Raw genomic sequence first — 19,794 nt, 5'->3', positions numbered from 1 at the left:
AGGTCGGATGGTGATGGACGGGGACCTGAAAGGAAAGGCGGGCGACTGCCATTCTCACCCAGCGATTCAGCGCGTCACACGAGTGCCTCTCCCGGCCGACTGCTGAAGGTGTCATGTTGGGCACTGGGACGGCTTTAAACACCGGATCTGACACCAAAACACAGAAATGGAGTCACTCCCAGAAACACGGCTCTCCAAAAAAAACACCCTCCAAACCCCACATCATTCCCATCCCAATATTAGCCCCAGGGCACTGACCCATATTACTGAATTCTCATGTATTATCTAACAGAAGGGCTACATTTCTTTTTCCTCATGATCTATGTAACACTTGAATACATTCACATAAGACAGAATTATTAATTTCATTTTTGAAAAGGTTTGCTTTCAAGGGATTTCAAGAGGAAACAGCAATTGTAAGTTACTAACTAGTTTACCAAGCACCATGCAAGGTCTGTGAGTGCCACGTTCATCCAACTAGGCCTCACAGTGGGTGCCAACCCATGCCAGGCACAGAGCCCGACACTTGGGATAGAAGGCAGGTAAGGTTTCTGTCATCTTGGAGCTTACATTTTAGTTGAGGAAACAGACCATAAAGAAAGAAAATCACTCCATGTGGTTGTTAGTGTCACAAGCGAAGCTGGGGGCTCTGATAGAAAATGATGGAGTCCCCTCAGGCAGGATAGGCAGGGAAGGCTGAGGACGTGGATACTTAGGGGAGACCGAAATGGTGAGGAGGAGCTGGCACCAGAAGAGAGAAATGTGTGTGAGACAGAGGGAACGCCGAGTGTTAAGCCCTTGCGGTAGGAAAGGGCAGAGTGTTCCTGGAGCGCGAAGACTGGTTTGACTGAGGCATAGTGAACAAGAGGGAGAGTGGAAGAGGGGAAGGCAGAGGTGAAGTCGGGGCAGAGTGCGCAGGCGTCATGGGGCATGGGAGAGCCTGGCCTTTGTTCGACCGAAATGGTAAGATACCCAGGGGCTCTGGGCAGGGAAGTGACACTGATATGGGAGTGCTGGGAAGGGAAGAGCGTGGTCCCTTTAAATGACACAGAAGCGGGGAAGGGAAGTGCTGGGGAGAGAAAGGCGGGTCCCTGGCTAGGGCTCTACCCCCACGGACCTAGGTGAGGACAAGCACTCCTGCCTTCCCCCAAATGTTGCATGTCCCAAGACCATGCTGGCCCACCACACCACCATCCTGGGCCTATAAAAACCTGAGACCCTAGTGGGCAGACAGAAGTGGCTGGATGGCAAGAGGAACACATTGGTGGAAAAAGACACAAGTGGCTGGTCATGGAGAGCAGGCCGGCAGAAGAGCACCCCAACAGGGCACCGGCAAGCCAGCAGGCCATCAACCACGGGGACGAGGCAGAGTGTGGCCAGGGCCGCTGAGCGGCCCAACTCCAAGGGAAATCTATCTCCCTTCTGGCTCCCAGCGGAGAGCTACTTCCATTCAATAAAACCTTGCACTCATTCTCCAAGCCCACGTGTCATCCCATTCTTCCGGTACACCAAGGCAAGAACCTGGGATACATTAATCCCTCTGTCCTTGTGATAAGGAAGGGGGACTAAGTGAGCTAAAACAAGCTGCCTACAGACAGCTAAATTAAAAGAGCACACTGTAACACATGCCCACTGGGGCCTTAGGAGCTGTAAAACATTCACCCCTAGATGCTGCCATGGGGTCGGAGCCCTACAGCCTGCCCGTCTGTATGCTCTCCTAGAGGTTTGAGCAGCAGCGGGGCACTGAAGAAGCGAGCCACACCCCCATCACATGCCCTGTGAGGAGGACAAGGGAACCTTTCCAGTTTCAACACCATGTGACTTCCACTTATAACCCTCACTCTGCCAGGTGGAGAATGGTCTGGAATGGGCTGTGTAGAATGTATGAAAGTCAGAGGTCAGTTGAGAGGGGACAATGGCCATCCAGGTAAAAAAAGAGTGGTGCCCTAGACTAGACTGGTGGCACTTGGGACATTCTTTAAAGATACAGATTCCTGGGTACAACCTACTGACTCAAAATATGTGGGAAGTAAGACCCACAAATCTTTATGTTCAAGCAACTCTTTCTTAGCCATTCCAGCACTGGTCCAGGGACTGGCATTTGGGAACCCCTGGTTTAATCACCGCAAACTATCAGCAAATTGCTAAGGCATTTCGGACTGAAGTTTTCATGAAAATTATTACATTTTTCTGAAATGCTGACTGAAGATTTTCAGCAATAAAAATATTTTGAACTATTTAACTTGAAATAGTATCAAATTCAAAGCCTTTAACACAGATATGAAAATAACCCTCTTTTAAAATTCACCGACCTGAGCCTGGTAATTCCTGGAAAAATCTGAACACCACCACTGGGGAGCTGAGCTCATCTTCCACCTGGAAGAATGGAAGTCTCATATCACCAAGTAACATTAAACTCCAGACACCTTCAAAATGAAATGCTGAGTTCAAAAACTCACTTAGAGATGCTCTATTTGTAAATAAACACACTAAAAAGTTCAGAGATTAATTTCAGTTGCTAGAGAAAAATCAAATGTTTAGTAAAATTTTTAAAAATAACTATGAGCCAGCCTTGAGAGTACACTGTGAATTATAAGATGTTTGATACTGGTACATTGAAATTAAAGCAGGGGGAAATTTTAATAAGGGATAAACATAGGTCTAACATTAAAGATTAAAACCAGTAAGAAGCAGTGAAATTAGACTCAGTGCTGAGAGAGCCCATGCTTTCAAGAATCCCAGAAATTATGCAGGACTTATTGAAACAAACTTTTTTTTTAGAGATGGGGTCTTGCTATGTTGTCCAGGCTGGTCTTGAACTCTTGGCCTCAATTAATCCTCCTACTTTGGCTTTCCAAGTGTTGGGATTACAGACGTGAGACACCATGCCTGGCCAACTAGAATTTTTCCTACTCATAGGAAAAAAGAGGGGAGAACAAGTACTTTCCTCCCCTTTGCAAAACTTTCGGAACAAGATGCAAGTCCTGCTGGTGATGTAGACAAGCACAGCTGAGAACTGGATCTGTGTATTTTCTAATATATTTACTTATTATTAAAGACAGGCCACAGACTAACTTCCTTAGTGAGTTTCCTAATAGTTGAAAACATCCACTGCGTTATGTATTATGATAATCCAGCAGCGAGTTCCTGTTCTGCATCAAACAGTATACCCTGACCTGGTCAAGCCATGGGGTCAGGGTACCGTAAGCATCCATGTCCTTGGCAGGCTCTGTGGTACTGTAGGGGTGTGTGGGTGGCCCTGGGGGGGAAGATCTCTAAGCATCCAACAATCCCAGTACTATAGCTCTAGTCATAAAACTTATGTTCCAAGGCTCTGAGTGTGATGACTCACTGGTAGGGCCACAACAGGAAATGCTAACTTGGAAAGACAAGAAGCAGTGGCCCAAGATCTTTTCTACTAACTTTTCAAAGGACCGTGTGGACAGTATTCAGACCAAGCAGGATGTGAATTCAAATCTGCCAATTATTTACGGGGCCAGTCCTGTGCTAAGTGCCTTCACATCTATCATCTTTAACTTTCACAGAGACAAATAAAACGTTATACTTTTAAAGGTACGGTGGTGGGCGGGGTAGGGGGGGTGCTTAATATTTAAATAGGGGAGCAAGCCCAATAAGCAAGGAGGAACAAAAAGGCAACAAAATAATCCACCCATTCTCCCATCCTCAGCTAGGAGATGGCAGAATGAAGTGAGTGCCAAGACTGCTATGAATATTATGATCATCTTTTCTTTCTTTGAACTCAGTAGTCTCAAATGTCAATGTGTGTAAAAAATAGTATACAGGGTTAGAGACACTTCTGGTTCTAGTAACGTGATAGACTCAGTGAACACTGAAGTTGTAAATTCTGAATATCTGAAATACTGGATTAAATATAACCAAGAACCAAAAAAAGGTTAAACCATGGCTGGGCTCACAGCCAAAAAAAGGTGAATCCACAAAGAAGAGGAAACAGAAAGACGACTGTAAGCTAAGTGGCAGGGGATGGGAGCATGTCTGGGGCCTGGCACTGGGCTTTCAGGGCTAGGGTCTTGGGTGTTAATGCCCAGGTGAGGGACAGTAGTGAGTCTGTATAAGGCCTTTACAAAGCTTCTATAGGAAAAAACAAACAGATTTGATTTCAGATAGTAGTAAGAGTGATGAAGATGACCCAGGGGGATGGAGTGATGTCTGACGGTGGGAGATGATCTTAGGGTGGCCAGGAAAGCCCTTTCTGAAGAGGTGAGATTTGAATTAAGATCTGAAAGATAAGAAACCAGTCATTAGAAGAACTGGGACTGGGGAGGCCGGGCGCTTTGGCTCATGCCTGTAATCCCAGCACTTTGGGAGGCTGAGGCAGGCGATCACGAGGTCAAGAGTTCAAGACCAGCCTGGCCAACACGGTGAAACCCCATCTCTACTAAAAATACAGAAATTAGCTGGGCATGGTGGCATGTGCCTGTAATCCCAGCTACTCGGGAGGCTGAGGCAGAACTGCTTGAACAGGGACCCAGGAGGCGGAGGTTGCAGTGAGCCGAGATCGCACCACTGCACTCCAGTCTGGGCTACAGAGTGAGACTCTGTCTCAAAAAAAATAAACAGAAGAATTGGGGGTGGGGGGCGGGAAACAGTGTTTCCAGGCAGAGAGAACAGCACATACAAAGGAGACTGCTGGGAGGGTTAAATGAAATAATTCATGTAAGGTACTTAGTACCATACATGAATATCACGAGCAGCAGCTGGGATGGTGGTGATGGTGATGATGATGATGATGATGATGATGATGACGACGACGACGACGACTCACAGGCCATAATGCCTCATGGTATTAGCCAATTATTGTATCCTCTACTGAAAAAACAGCCATTGGAAGAAGGGACAGAGCAGGCTTTCTGCCTGGGCCAGTGTGGCCTACAGAGATGCTCCAAAACAACTGGTGATTAACTAGCACCACTGGGTCCCCCAATTTGATAATAAGGGAGCAGCGATGACTGAGGAAAAGCCAAGTGCGCTCAACATGGCAGGGGCAGGAAAGCAGATGGGCCCGCACCGCCTGGATTCCTAACAGCTTGCTCAATCTAGGCTATAATTTGCTTCTCTGTTTGCAATCAGAGGAGTCCAACCAGCATACTTTCATTTGACAGGCTTGAAAAGAAAATGACTCAATGTCACAGGGCCACCCTGTGGCACTGCTCAGACAGAGCCCAGGTCTCTGAACTTGGATTCATCCCTCTGCCTCTCCAGTGGTCCACTTCCTCGTCCAAGGATAGAACCCCCACCGAGCGAGAACTCGGGTCAACTGGCTCCAGACTCCCACTCAGAAGGCAGAGTAGCCACACCCCCTTCAACCAAACCATGTATTTTTTTTTTCTTCCTTGAGTCAGGGTCTCTGTCACCCAGGCTGGAGTGCAGTGGCGCAATCTCGGCTCACTGCAACCTCCGCCTCCCGGGTTCAAGCAATTCTTTCACCTCAGCCTCCCCAGTAGCTGCGACTACAGGCGTGGGCCACCACGCTCGGCTACTTTTTGTGTTTAAACCAAACCATGTTCTAAAAGAAAAATAAACTCTACTGACTTGAACCCCAAATACACTCAAATGTTAGTTTTAAACTTCAGCATACCTTGCAGAATTGTCAAAGAAACACTCAGTGAACCTATTTAAATCAGAATTTGACATATATTTCCTTAAGTTTTAAAATACAATGAAGCAAAACACAAAAACTTTCAAACCTGAACTGATCCTCATTCTCTCCTAAGTCCTTATTTCCTTGTCTAGTTATGCCTATGGAACAATCTGTTGGATTCACTTCAGGAAGATATTAGGAAAAGACAAGAGCAGGGCCATTTGCTTTTCTCTTTCTCCCACTTCATGCAAATGAAAACTGATGGCAGAAGGTTGCAGAAGGAGAAGCCCAAAGCATTCTGAGGCACAAAGTGAGTTTTCATTTTGGGAAGATGAGTGTGCCCAAGGCCTTGGGCAGCTGAAGTCAATGGTGTTTATCTTTGTGCAATTCTGAACTTTAACACAATAAATGCAGTACATGAAAAGCACCATAGGAATTAAACACTGTATGGTTCAAATTTCTTCGCTTCAGGCTCATTGTATAAATATAGGCAGTTTTGTGTTTTTTGTTTTTTGTTTTTTTACTGGAGCTGCCACAATTCCACTGAAATGTGGAGAAAATCATTCTAAAGTTCTAAAATCATTCTAAGTTGCTGAAGTTCAAAAACAGTTATGTTTTGAAAACAGATGAAATTATATACTATACCAAGATTTTGATGTAATTCACTTTCTTCAAACTTTCCTGCAACCGTTGACTCTGCAAATGACAAAAAATAACACATGTAATTAGACGGACATGGGATATGAAGAAGTGGTTTTCACCAGGGGCTGTGGAGGTCTGTGAACACGGATGTCAGGCAAAGTTCACATGGTGGTTTCTAAGTTCAGCCACCTGTTTTTGTATTTCAACATCTGTAAATATTCACCAATCTTTCATTTAAAAGTTACATGTAGTAATTCAAGAAAAGCAGTTTCTAATAAGACACGGAAATCTGTTGTATTTGCAATGTAAGTCTGTCTTTCATTCAAAAGCTACCAAGTATAAACACGTGCAAGACACAGTACTGAACACTAGGGGAGACCAATGACAAATGAGAGGATGCAGCACACTCAAGAGGTGGTGATAAGAGCACAGTGCTGCCACTTATCACTTGCAGGACCACGGATAAGTCACTTCATCTGCCAGTCACCAGCTATGTAACCTGTCTGTGCTTCAGTTCCCTCAATTATAAAATGGGGAGGATAGTATGTATCTCACATTGCTGTGAGGATTAAATGAGTTGATATGCAATACAAGAAGTGCTTAGAAACAGGGTCTAGAATGTAGTGTCATTAGACTAATGTCTCAATCCCAGGTCCCTCATCACTAATCATATCTAACTCATGGGACTAGAGTACATTAATTCAACAGATATTCACTGAGTACTGGACAGCAGAAAGCCCCTCAAGAAATTCCTTTTTTTTTTCTTAAAGAAAATTAATTCTGAGTACACTGTCATCAGTGGAACTGACCTTCTAGTGAAGTTGCAGGGATCAAATGAGATGATGCATGAAAGTACTTCATGGTGCCTGACAATGAGGTGAATGCTGAACAACTACTGAAGACGAGAAAGAAGAGAGGGAGAAGAGAAGGAAGAGGAGGATGAGGAGGCGAATGCTGATTTATGCTCTCAGGAAATGTATGCTCCACTGTGGACTATAAGGCATGGCTATATACAGATCACCATGTCTGCTAAATGTCCATGCAGTTTAACACATGCATTTATTAGCCTGTGAGTCAGCAGCAGGACAGCATTCAAATCCTCAGGAGTATACGGTTCTGCCTGCAGGAAGATGCCAGAGCTGTGCTGACCTCAAGGGTCTGGTAGTTAATGGCATCATTCTCCTGCACTCCATAGCCAAGGGAAATTGAAAAAATCTCCCGAGTGCCCAAGCCGTCTCTAAACTAAGTTACTAAGGTTTCTCTTTCCTAAGGACCACATCTCAAGAAGTGAGCTAATAGCACAGTGAGACACTTTTCAAAAAATGCAGTGCTTTTGTAAACATAATGAGCAACAATCTTTATTTTTTTATTTTTTATTTTTTTGAGACAGGGTCCTACTCTGTCGCCCAGGCTGGAGTGGAGTAGTGCAGTAGTGTTATTTGGGCTCACAGCAACCTTGACTTCCTGGGATCAAGTGATCTTCCCACCTCAGCCTCCTGAGTAGCTGGGATCACAGGTGTGCGCCACTACACCTGGCTAATTTTTGTATTTTTTGTAGAGACAGGGTTTCACCACATTGCCCAGGCTGGTGTTGAACTCTGGGGTTTAAGTGATCCACCTGCCTTGGCCTCCCAAAGTGCTGGGATTATAGGCATGAGCCACTGCACCCAGCCCAGAGCATAAATCTTAAAACTATTGAACTATCCTAACATACGAGGAACGAAGGGACTACTGCTAGAGCACTATGCAAATACTTTTCTTGTGTGTGTGTTTTTTTTTTTAGATGGAGTTACCCAGGCTGGAGTGCAGTGGCACGATCTTGGCTTACTGCAACCTCCACCTCCCAAGTTCAAGCAATTCTCCCTGCCTCAGCCTCCTGAGTAGCTGGGACTACAGGCGCCTGCCACCATGCCTGGCTAATTTTTGTATATTTAGTAGAGACGGGGTCTCACCATGTTGGCCAGGCTGGTCTCAAACTCCTGACCTCAGGTGATCTGCCCGCCTCGGCCTCCCAAAGTGCTGGGATTACAGGCATGAGCCACCATGCCCGGCCTATTTTTCTTTCTTTCTTTCTTTCTTTTTTTTTTTTTTTAAGAGACTGAGTTTTGCTCTGTCGCCCAGGCTGGAGTGCAGTGGCGCGATCTCGGCTCACTGCAAGCTCTGCCTTCTGGGTTCACGCCATTCTCCCGCCTCAGCCTCCCAAGTAGCTGGGACTACAGGCACCCGCCACCATGCCCGGCTAATTTTTGTATTTTTATTAGAGACAGGGTTTCACCGTGTTAGCCAGGATGGTCTTGATCTCCTGACCTCATGATCTGCCCACCTCGGCCTCCCAAAGTGCTGGGATTACAGGCGTGAGCCACCGCACCTGGCCACCTATGTTTCTTAAATATAGAAATGATACTTGAGGAAGTGCCAACTCCCCAAGAATATATTTAAAACAAAGATTTCAACCCACGTGCATAACTTAGTATATGAACAGACACTACTGCAAGAGCTCTACCTGTATTCGTTCCTGGAGCCATCCTGGCAATCCTTGTCATATAATTTATATTTCACAGGTAAGAAAATGGAGGTGACGCACTTCTGAGCTTAGGTAGGGCTCAGCTCTAACCCTGAGTAAACATGACCTTGTTTTTTGGCTTTTTTTTTTGAGACGGAGCCTTGCTCTGTCACACAGGCTGGAGTGCAGTGGCGCGATCTCGGCTCACTGCAAGCTCTGCCTCCCGGGTTCACACCATTCTCCGGCCTCAGCCTCCTGAGCAGCTGCAACTACAGGCACCCGCCACCATGCCCGGCTAATTTTTTGTATTTTTAGTAGAGACAGGGTTTCACCGTGTTAGCCAGGATGGTCTCGATCTCACGACCTCGTGATCCACCCCTTTAGCCTCCCAAAGTGCTCGAATTACAGGCGTGAGCCACCCTGCCCAGCCTGTTTTTGAGCTTTCTAAATGCTATGATCTGAATATTTATGTCCCCACAAAATTCCTATGTGGAAACCTAATCCCAAATGAGTTGAGGCCTTTGGGAGGTGATTAGGGCATGAGGATGGAACCCTCACAAACAGGATTAGTGACCTTCTGAAAGAGGCTCAAGGGACTGTGTCCACCCCTTCTGCCATGTGAGGCCACATGCAAGGCACTGTCTATGAGGAACGGGCCCTCACCAGACATGGAATCTCCTGGCACCTTGAGCTGAGACTTCTCACGTCCAGAACTGTAAGCAATAAATGTCTGTTGTTTATAAATTACCCACTCTAAGGTATTTTGTTATAGAAGCCTGAATGCTCCAAAACACTGAAATATAGCATAATTATATATTTTTCACAATTAGAACACACCTAAAATGGAGAGAGAATTAGAATTGTCCCCAAGAGCCCTGCAATTTGGAAACCCAAGCCAGCTGGTTTTTAAAATATCCATGCCCTCCATAACCACCCTGTAACCTTCCTATTCCCTCACCGTAGTCAGTCAATCAAGGGGAACACTTGGTTCCCCACCCCTCCACCTTTTGCACCCTTCTCCACTCCTTGGAAGTCATCTGTGACTTCTTTTCTGATCCCATGCTGTCAGTGGTGTTCCTTTTCATCTGATTTCATCCGCACACAAATGCTGGGACAGACAACCCAGCACTTTCTCCCAGAACTTTGAACAAGAAATATTTACATGCAGGGCGATTAGTCACTGGCTCACGAGACAGTCAATCCAGACAACAACACTCTGGATGGAAGGTACAGAAATGAGATGTTTTTCTGTCTCTGCTGTGGCCAAGAAGTCTTTCATTTAAATGTCAGGCTTCTACTCACCAGTTGACAGGCATGCTTGATCCTCTCCACAATCCCATCAAGTCCCAAGTATTGTAAAGACAACCACAGAGGCAGGGCACGGAGTTTGTCTGTGGGCTTATTTGATGTAAGACCAGCAACTAAAGTCTAAAAAAGCCAAAAGAGGTTTATTAATCAAAGCCATTGCAATCTCATAACAGAACTAACCAGCTACCATTTGCTACCCACTTAGTGTGGGCTAGATGCCATACTACTCACTAGGCTTGCATTATCCATGTGATCTTCCAACAACTCTGTGAGCTAAGTATTCTAGGTAACTTCACTCAGAGACCTCGGTTTGTCCAAGGGTTCACAGCTCAGGAGTGGCAAAGCCAGGAAAAGCCAGTGGAAAACCCAGATGGGTCACATCCCAGAACCTAGGAGACTCCCCCCTCAGAAGGTAGCTCTGAGCATCCTCAAACACCTGGCCAGTATTAGCTGAGCAAGACAGCAGTGTTTTAGCAGAAATCACTTAAACCTTATTTTGCACACTGACCTATATTATCAAGAACCACACTTTTTTTTTTTTGGTGACAGGTTTTGTTTTCATCCTGTTGCCCAGGCTGGAGTGCAGTGGTGTGATCGTAGCTCACTGCAGCCTTGATCTCCAGGGCTCAATCAGCCCTCCCACATTAGCCTCATGAGTAGCTGGGACTACAGGCTCACACCATCATGCCTAGCTAATTCTTTGTTGTTTTTTTTTTTTATAGAGACGGGGTTTCACCATGTTGCCCAGGCTGGTCTCAAACTCCTAGGCTCAAGCAATCTGCCTGCCTCGACCTTCCAAAATGCTGGGATTACAGGCATGAGCCACCATGCCTGGCCCACAACTATGATTTAAAAAAAAAAAAAAAAATGTGGCCAGGTGCAATGGTTCATGCCTGTAATCCCAGCACTTTGGGAAGCCGAGGCGGGCAGATCATCTGAGATCGGGAGTTCAACATGACCAACATGGTGAAACCTTGCCTCTACTAAAAATACAAAATAAGCCAGGCGTGGTGGCGCATGCCTGTAATCCCAGCTACTTGGGAGGCTGAGGCAAGAGAATCACTTGAACCCAGGAGGTGGAGGTTGCAGTGAGCCAAGATCATCTCACCATTGCACTCCAGCCTGGGTGACAGAGCGAGAAAAAAAAAAAAAAAAGTTACAACCTATTGGACAGTGTGTATCAGGAGGCTTAAAACTCCCCCACTCAGTCATTCCACATCTGGGAACCTATTCTAAGGAAATAATTAGAAACACAGAAAGACGTTCACTGCTTCATTATTTCAGTAACAAAAATCTGAAAACATCCTATAAGTTCATAAATGGAGAATAATTAAATTGTGACAGAATATTATGCAATCATAAAATGTCATTAAAAAAAGTCTCAACTTACAAGTTTCTCTTTAAAAAAAATGAAATAGAAGTGAAATTATGGGTATTTTTTTTTCCTGTATTTTTCCAGATTTTGCCCCCCAAAGCCAATAATGTGTATTAGCCACACCCACTCCCTCCCCAGTGAGGGGAAACTTACCAAGGCAGGGTCATCGTGTTTATACAGTGTCACCGCAGGAACAGCTGGCAAACCCAGCCACGGGCCAGGAGTCATCGTCATGCTATCACATTTGGCTGCAGCCTACCAAAACAAGAACAACTCTTTGTTAGATTATCAGAATACACAAACCTAACACCCTCCTCCATTCATAAAAACTGTGAAGAGCCATGAGGGATTGAGTGATTTTAAATTCCTTCTTAAAAACACCAATATTCAGTAAATCAACAACATACCAGCACAGATGAGGAGACATAACCCAGAGCCAATGTTGCCAGATTCACACTGGAAGAAAAAACACCAGTCTAAGAACTAATTATTTAATGTTGCTTACTCACCATGTACTTAAAAAAATAAAGGCTGTGCTGTTGCAAGTTGACACGAGTATATTTTGAATGTTATTAGCTTTCATAACAGCAACAGAAGATGTGCTTTATACATATGAAGGAAAATCCTGAAAATGCACTTTAATAAAAATGTGTCTCAGGAACTATCCCCGCTCATTTAATATAATGGGAGTATTATTCTCTTTCATAGATCTTATCTTCCAGTTATTTTTTACTTAGGGACCAAAAAGAAACCTCCCTTTATGATGTGGTGGATATGGGCTACTCTGGCTGCCCACGTCCGTTCCCCCTGCTTCTCTCTTAATGGCCCTCCAACTGCCTTCCGGGGCGCCACCCCCATTTCCTCCAGCAGAACATGAGCTTTGTGGGGAGGAGACACCACTGTCTGCTCCAGAGGAGGGCAAAGAACCTGAACTATCAGAGGATTACTTCTCCCTGGCCACAGTGGCTGGTTCAATATGAGACTTCTGTTAGGACGTCCAGCTGACCACGAAGCTGGAAAGAAGGCTGGAGTTTCTGCAGCTACTCTGCACTGTAACAGGAAGATCTGTCCACAGATAGAGGAAACCAAGCCCAGTGCCTGTGACTGGGGGAGCAGAGGTGGGAGTAAGACACTGGATCCTGGTTGATGTTGTGCCTGAGGCAGTCCTAACACTGCTCTTTGTAGTTATGTGAGCCAGTAAGATCTCTTTGGGCTTAAGCCAATTTGGGTTATTTTGTGATCTGTGACCCAAAGAGCCCTTCGTGATAAATGTCACCAAAGTGAGAGCCTGGATGTCCAGTCCTCATGAGGACTCTGTGCAGGCCCGAATGGAGCCACCAGCCTCAGCGCCGGCTTACCCCTCCACATGAAGCCATATGCCATACTGCTCACAGAGTTCTTTCAATCTCCCAATCTTGTCTGTGTGTCCTACTGCTGCCGTTCCTAGGATAAAACAAATCAGGGCATTAAAAGGAACAAATGTTTTCTAAGGCTTTATACCTTAAGCACTTTTATACACATTATCGCCCTAGGAGGGAAGTGACTTATTATATCCCTATTTTATTGAGATTTTCTTTGTGGAAGGACTTAAAATCAGTGTTTGTGAGTTGATTTATTACAAGCTTTGAAGAGTATGTAAACTCTATTACATGTATCTAATTGTGTCATTGAAATCTTTTATATACTTATTTTCTATCTACTTGATCTGCTGACTCATGAGAAATATATTCAAATCTCCCACCAAAATTGTGGTTTGTCAATATATACTTGTGTTATATCAGACTTTTCTTTAGCTTTCCTTTATATATTTTAAAGTTATGTTCACAAGCATTCATAACTTTTTTTTTTTTTTTTTTTTTGAGACGGAGTCTCACACTGTTGCCCAGGCTGGAGTGCAGTGGCATGATCTCAACTCTGCAACCTCCACCTCCCAGGTTCAAGCAATTCTCCTTGCCTCAGCCTCCCAAGTAGCTGGGATTACAGGCGCCAGCCACCACGCCCGGCTAATTTTTTTGTATTTTTAGTAGAGACGGGGTTTCACTATGTTGGCCGGGCTGGTCTCAAACTCCTGACCTCGTGATCCACCTGCCTCGGCCTTCCAAAGTGCTGGGATTATAAGCATGAGCCACCGTGCCCAGCAGGTATAACTGTTATTTCTTTTAGGAGATTACATCTTTCATCAATATGAAGTCTATTTTATCCCACACTAATATTGCTATGGTACTTTCATTTTGTCAGCATTTGTCCAAGATAAACTTTTCCACCTTTTTATTTTATTGTCACTTCCTGGATTATTTTGATTTAGATATGCCCTTTATAAAAATCATATAGGTGGGCTGGGCACAGTGGCTCACACCTATAATCCCAGCACTCTGGGAGGCCCAGGCAGGTGGATCACAAGGTCAGGAGATCGAGACCATCCTTGCTAACATGGTGAAATCCCGTCTCTACTAAAAATACAAAAACAAAATTAGCCGGGTGTGGTGGTGGGCGCCTATAGTCCCAGGTACTCGGGGGGCTAAGGCAGGAGAATGGCGTGAACCCGGGAGATGGAGCTTGCAGTGAGCTGAGATTGTGCCACTGCACTCCAGCCTGGGCAACAAAGTGAGACTCCAGCTCAAAACACAAACAAACAAAACATATAGATGAATTTGTTTTGTTTCCACCCAGGTTCTTTGTAATACAGAATATGCATTCTGAAGCCAGCTTAAGCATATCAAGCACTTTCAGCTGCTCCCTTGGTAATTGACTGCACTATAGATTTTGCTGGGGAGATCCCTTTTCAGAGAGAGCTTAGTTAAAACGTGGAGTCAGGCATTCCCCCAACTGTCCTAAATTTCCAGTTAGCAGCAAGCCAACTAAAAAGATTTCAAACCCTCACCAACAGCCTCAACAAACACAGCTAAAGAAAGTAGTTCTTTTGTAAGGTCTATGCCAGGAAAAGGGCTGAAAACTTTTTCCCCTCATACCTAAATCTATCTCAAATTAAAAAAAAAAAAAAAAAATCTTAACAGACACATTTAGTTTAGCTGAAACAAGATCAAATGTCAATGCATGGGCTGTGCCACAGGCTCTTCCAGCAAAATAAAAGCGTACTGCTGTGTTAGCGCCTGGACCGCATTCAGATTCTCTTTTCATATTTCTTGGCAATGTCTGGTGACTAACCCTTGACATGTGTCTTCTGACATCTGCAACATAATCACACTGGCAAGTCACTCAGTCACGTGCAAACTGCAGCCCCTCCAGTTTATCATGTGATTGAATATGGGTGAATTTGTGTTTTTAAACAATAAGGCAGGAAGTGATGGTTTTCCTGTTGGCAATAAAGTGAATATTTATGTGGTTTTTCTATTTTGTCTTTTTTTTTTTTGAGACAGAGTCTCACCCTGTTGCCCAGGCCGGAATGCAGCAGCGCAATCTCGGCTCACTGCAATCTCAACCTCCTGGGTTCAAGCTATTCTCCTGCCTCGGCCTCCTAAGTAGCTGGGATTACAGGTGCCTGCCACCACAACCGGCTAATTTTTGTATTTTTAGTAGAGACAGGGTTTTGCCATTTTGGCCAGGCTGGTCTTGAACTCCTGACCTCAGGTGATCTTCCTGCCTTGGCCTCTCAAAGTGCTGGAATTACAGGCATGAGCCACCGCACCCGGCCTAAATAAGCAGTTTTATTGTAGTATGATTTTTTTTTTTTTTTTTTTTTTTGAGACAGAGTCCCTCTCTGTCGCCCAGGCTATAGTGCAGTGGTGCGATCTTGGCTCACTGCAACCGCCGCCTCCCAGGTTCAAGCGATTCTCCTGCCTCAGCCTCCCAAGTAGCTGGGACTACAGGTGCACACCACCACACCTGGCTAATTTTTGTATTTTTAGTAGAGATGGGGTTTCACCACACTGGTCAGGCTGGTCTTGAACTCCTGACCTTGTGATCTGCCTGCCTCAGCCTCCCAAAGTGCTGGGAATACAGGCATGAGCTGCTATGCCCGGCCTATTGTAGTATGATTTACATGCAACAGAACTCACTCATGTAAGTATACAGTCCAATGAGTTTTGACAAATATATAGAGCATGTAACCACCAACACATTCAAGATTCAGAATACTTCCATCAACCCCCAAATCCCATCAACCCCAATATAATTACCCTTTCCCTGACTCCTCACTGGCCCTAGAAAATCCTGATCTGCTTCTGTCACTGTAGTTTTTTGCCTTTTTTTTTTTTTTTTTTTTGACATAGGGTCTCACTCTGTCACCCAGGCTGAAGTGCAGTGGCACAATCTTGGCTCATTGCAAGCTCCGCCTCCCGGGTTCATGCCATTCTCCTGCCTCAGCCTCCCAAGTAGCTGGGACTACAGGTGCCTGCCACCACACCCGGCAAATTTTATTTATTTATTTATTTATTTATTTATTTTTTATAGAGACAGAGTCTCACTCTGTCACCAAGGCTGGAGTGCAGTGGTGCGATGTCACCTCACTGCAACCTCCACCTCCTGAGTTCACGCCATTCTCCTGCCTCAGCCTCCCAAGTAGCTGGGACTACAGGCGCCCAGCACCATACCCAGCTATTTTTTTTGTATTTTTAGTGGAAACGGGGTTTCACCGTGTTAGCCAGGATGTTTCGCTCTCCTGACCTCGTAATCTGCCCGCCTCGGCCTCCCAAAGTGCTGGGATTACAGGCTTGAGTCACTGTGCCTGGCCTGACATTGTATTTTAAAGAATTTTTTTTTTTTTTTTTTTAAAGAAAGGATCTCGCTCCGTCACCCAGGCTGGGGTATGGTAGCACAATCTTGGCTCACTGCAACCTCTCTCTCCTGGGTTCAAGCCAACCTCCCACCGAAGCCTCTGGAGTAGCTGGGACTACAGGTACACACCACCACACCTGGCTAATGTTTAGTACTTTTTGTAGAGATTTCCTAGGGGTTTCTCCATGTTGCCCAGGCTGGTCTCGAACACCTGAGGGCAATTGATCTCGCTGTCTCAGCCTTCCCAAGTGTTGGGATTACAAGTGTGAGCCACCTGTAATTTCTCCATTCTAAGAGACATGTAGTAATGTCTCATGGTGATCTTAATTTGCATTTCACTAATGACTAATGATGTTAAACATCTTTTCAAGTGCTATACATTTTCATTTTCTTTGATGAAGTATCTGCTGAAATCTGTTGTTCATTTAAAAAATTGCATTGTGGGCCAGGCACAGTGGCTCACACCTGTAATCCCGGCACTTTGGGAGGCCAAGGCAGGCAGATCACCTGAGGTCAGCAGTTCAAGACCAGCCTGGCCAACACGGTGAAACTCCAACTCTACTAAAAATACAAAAAAACTAGCTAGGTGTGGTGGCGCATGCCTGTAATCCCAGCTACTCGGGAGGCTAAGGCAGAAGAATCACTGGAACCCGGGAGGCGGAGGTTGCAGTGAGCCAAGACCGCACCACTGCACTCTAGTCTGGGCAACAGAACGAGACTCCATCTCAAAAAAAAAAAAATTGTATTGCTCGTCTCCTTATTGAGTTGTAACAGTTCTTTATATATTTTAGATACAAGTTCTTTGTCAAACAAATGTTTTGTAGCTTCTGGGGAAAAGAATGAAAAAGAAATTTTAAAAGAAGACAGGCCTGGGACAGTGGCTGGCTGGGTGTGGTGGCTCACGCCTGTAATCCCATCCCTTTGGGAGGCCAAGGCAGGTGGACCACCTGAGGTCAGGAGTTTGAGACCAGCCTGGCCAACATGGTGAAATCCCGTCTCTACTAAAAATACAAAAATTAGCCCGGCATGGTGGTGTGTGCCTGTAATCCCAGCTACTTGGGAGGCTGAGGCAGGTGAATCGCTTGAACCTGGGAGGTGGAGGTTGCAGTGAGCCAAGGTCACACCACTGCACTCCAGCCTGGGCAGCAGAGCAAAACTCCATCTCAAAAAAATAAAAAATAAAAATAAAAAAAGACAAAAAAAAAAAGAAATAAGAAAAAAATGTTTTGCAAATATTTCTCCCAGTCTGTAACTTGCCTTTCATCTTCTTAATAGGGACTTTCAAACAGCTAATACTTTTAATTTTTGATAAAGTACAATTTATGGTTCACCATTTTATATCCTAAGAAATGTAACCTAAGGTCACAAAGATCTCCTATATTTTCTTCAAGACATTTTATTGTCTTAGATCTATGCTTAGGTTGATGAACCATTTATAGTTAATATTTATATATACAGAGAATAAGATAAGGGTTAAGATTCAGTTTTTTTTCCATATAGATATCCAAGCTCTAAGACCACTGATGGAAAAAGATTGTCCTTTCTCCCTCGAATTACCCGGGCATCTGTAAAAACCTGAAGTGACCATATACTTCACATAAGTCTATTTCTGAATTCTCTATTTTCTTTGGTTAATCTCACACAGTCTTACTTGCTGCTTTACAGAAGTCTCAAAGTATGACAAGATAAGTCTTCCAATTTTGTTCTTTTTCAAAATTCTTTGGGCTATTCCTAGAGCCCTTGTATTTCTATATAAACTTTAGAATTAGCTCATCAATTTCTATAAGAAATTGTAGCCTGTTGAGATTTTAAGAGGGATTGAGTTGAATCTATAGATTAGTTTGGGAAGAACTGACTTAATACTTAGTCTTCCAACCCATGTGTATGGCATATCGTTCTTGGGTCTTCTTGAATTTCTCTCAGTAACATTCTTAGTTTTCAATGTACAGATCTTGCATATATCTTGTTAAATTTATCCATAAGTTTTTCATGTTTTTTGATCCTATTATAAATGACACTTAAAATTCAATTTCCAAGTCTTCTTTGCTAGTATATAAAAATCCAGAAAGTGGTTTAGATTTGATCATTAGTTCCAGGAGCTTTTCTTTAGTTTTCTATCTATACAATCATGCCTGCAAACAAAGTTTTACTTCTTCCTTTCTAATCTGTCAGTTATTTTTTTTGCCTTTTTGCACTGTCTTAGATTTCAAGTACGATGCTGAATGAGATAAATGGAGCAGCAAGTGGTAGTTGCTCTGCCGCCTATAAGGTAGATATTTAAGTATGACATTTTATGAATTTTCTTGTTTAATTTTTACAACAATCTTACAATGTCAGTACAATTATTTTTATTTATTTATTGAGATGGGGTCTTGCTATGTTACCCAGGCTGGTATTGAACTTCTGGGCTTAAGCCAACATCTTGCTTGTCTCCTGAGTAGAGGGACTATAGGCATGTGCCACCACACTTGGCTTAAATGTGTCCTTTAAAAATTCAGGCCAGGCACAGTGGCTCATGCCTGTAAACCCAGCAATTTGGGAGGCTGAGGCAGGCGGATCACCTGAGGTCAGGAGTTCGAGACCAGCCTGGCCAACATAGTGAAACCCTGTCTCTACTAACAATACAAGAAATTAGCCAGATTACACCTGTAATCCCAGCAATTCAGGAGGTTGAGGCAGGAGAAACACTTGAACCCGGGAGGCAGAGATTGCAGTGAGGTGAGATTGTGCTACTGCACTCCAGCCTGGGCAACAGAGTGAGACTCTGTCTCAAAAAAATAAAATAAAATTCAGTTTAGAACAGAGAAAGGAAGTACATGAAGGAGAAGATAGAGAAGCATTTACAATCTAAATGAAAAAGTATACACACACATAAAATAACTTCCAAAACAAACCAACGATTAAAGAAAAATCTAACAAGCCAACCTTACTATTACAGTTTTTGCTACAATGTGGATATGGACTATCTTAAACATGTGGTACACACACATTTCTTAAGACTTTATCTTTTATAGGCTGAGGATGTAGCCTCGCTCCTGTATATTCAAAATGGTAGATTCAGCATCATGCTACCTACCTGCATTTGCGACAAGCAACAGGGGCAGTCTTCCTCGCTCTATATCATCTTTAATCAGTTTCTCCAGGAAGGCAACATCCTGGAACCAAAACAAACCGTTAAAAAATGAGGTGCCCAGTATAAAAGCTATAAAATGAAAAATTATGACTTACAAAAGAAGCAGATAACTCTCAAAAGTAATGTCAAATCAATTCTTACTCTTGACAATTTTTCTGTTTTCTCTCATCATAGATGTGAAAATCAAATAGTTTTCCTTGAAGACTAGAAAAATCAGTTAAACAAGATTAAAGGTAAAAACTGTACATATGCAGGAACATTTCTTTGATTTTAAACATTTACATTTAAATGAAATGTTCTCTTAACTCCCCTAAAACAGCCAAGAATGTATCTCTACTATGACTCACTGACGTACCTGAACTAGAAAATAAAACTACCTTGACAAAAGAAATAAAAAACTCTAAAATCCATCCCTTCCTTTTCCTTCTGGAATCATTAAGAAGAGATTTATCACCTACATGTCTGAAAATAAGCAGAAC

At 43.9% G+C, this 19,794-nt stretch overlaps 1 protein-coding gene across 10 annotated transcripts in view; it reads right to left on the bottom strand.

Moving 5' to 3' along the window:
- PDXDC1 (pyridoxal dependent decarboxylase domain containing 1) overlaps positions 1-19,794 on the bottom strand; it is a 54,878-nt gene that overhangs the window by 10,327 nt on the left and 24,757 nt on the right. For all 10 annotated transcript variants that reach the window (XR_010124345.1, XM_054453643.2, XM_063654659.1 and 7 more), the window contains 8 exons: positions 19,259-19,337; positions 12,807-12,891; positions 11,856-11,904; positions 11,602-11,703; positions 10,068-10,193; positions 6,266-6,316; positions 2,313-2,376; positions 59-147 (listed from right to left, as the gene is read on the bottom strand). Coding sequence is in view for 9 of the 10 variants with exons in the window: in XM_054453643.2 (XP_054309618.2) it covers positions 59-147; positions 2,313-2,376; positions 6,266-6,316; positions 10,068-10,193; positions 11,602-11,703; positions 11,856-11,904; positions 12,807-12,891; positions 19,259-19,337 (645 nt within the window). In the remaining variant the exon portion in view is untranslated. The remainder of the gene's footprint in view (positions 1-58; positions 148-2,312; positions 2,377-6,265; positions 6,317-10,067; positions 10,194-11,601; positions 11,704-11,855; positions 11,905-12,806; positions 12,892-19,258; positions 19,338-19,794) is intronic.

Source organism: Pongo pygmaeus, chromosome 18 (genome assembly GCF_028885625.2).
Source record: "Pongo pygmaeus isolate AG05252 chromosome 18, NHGRI_mPonPyg2-v2.0_pri, whole genome shotgun sequence".
In the NCBI taxonomy this organism is placed as follows: domain Eukaryota; kingdom Metazoa; phylum Chordata; class Mammalia; order Primates; family Hominidae; genus Pongo; species Pongo pygmaeus.
This window is presented reverse-complemented; position numbering and strand designations above follow the sequence as displayed.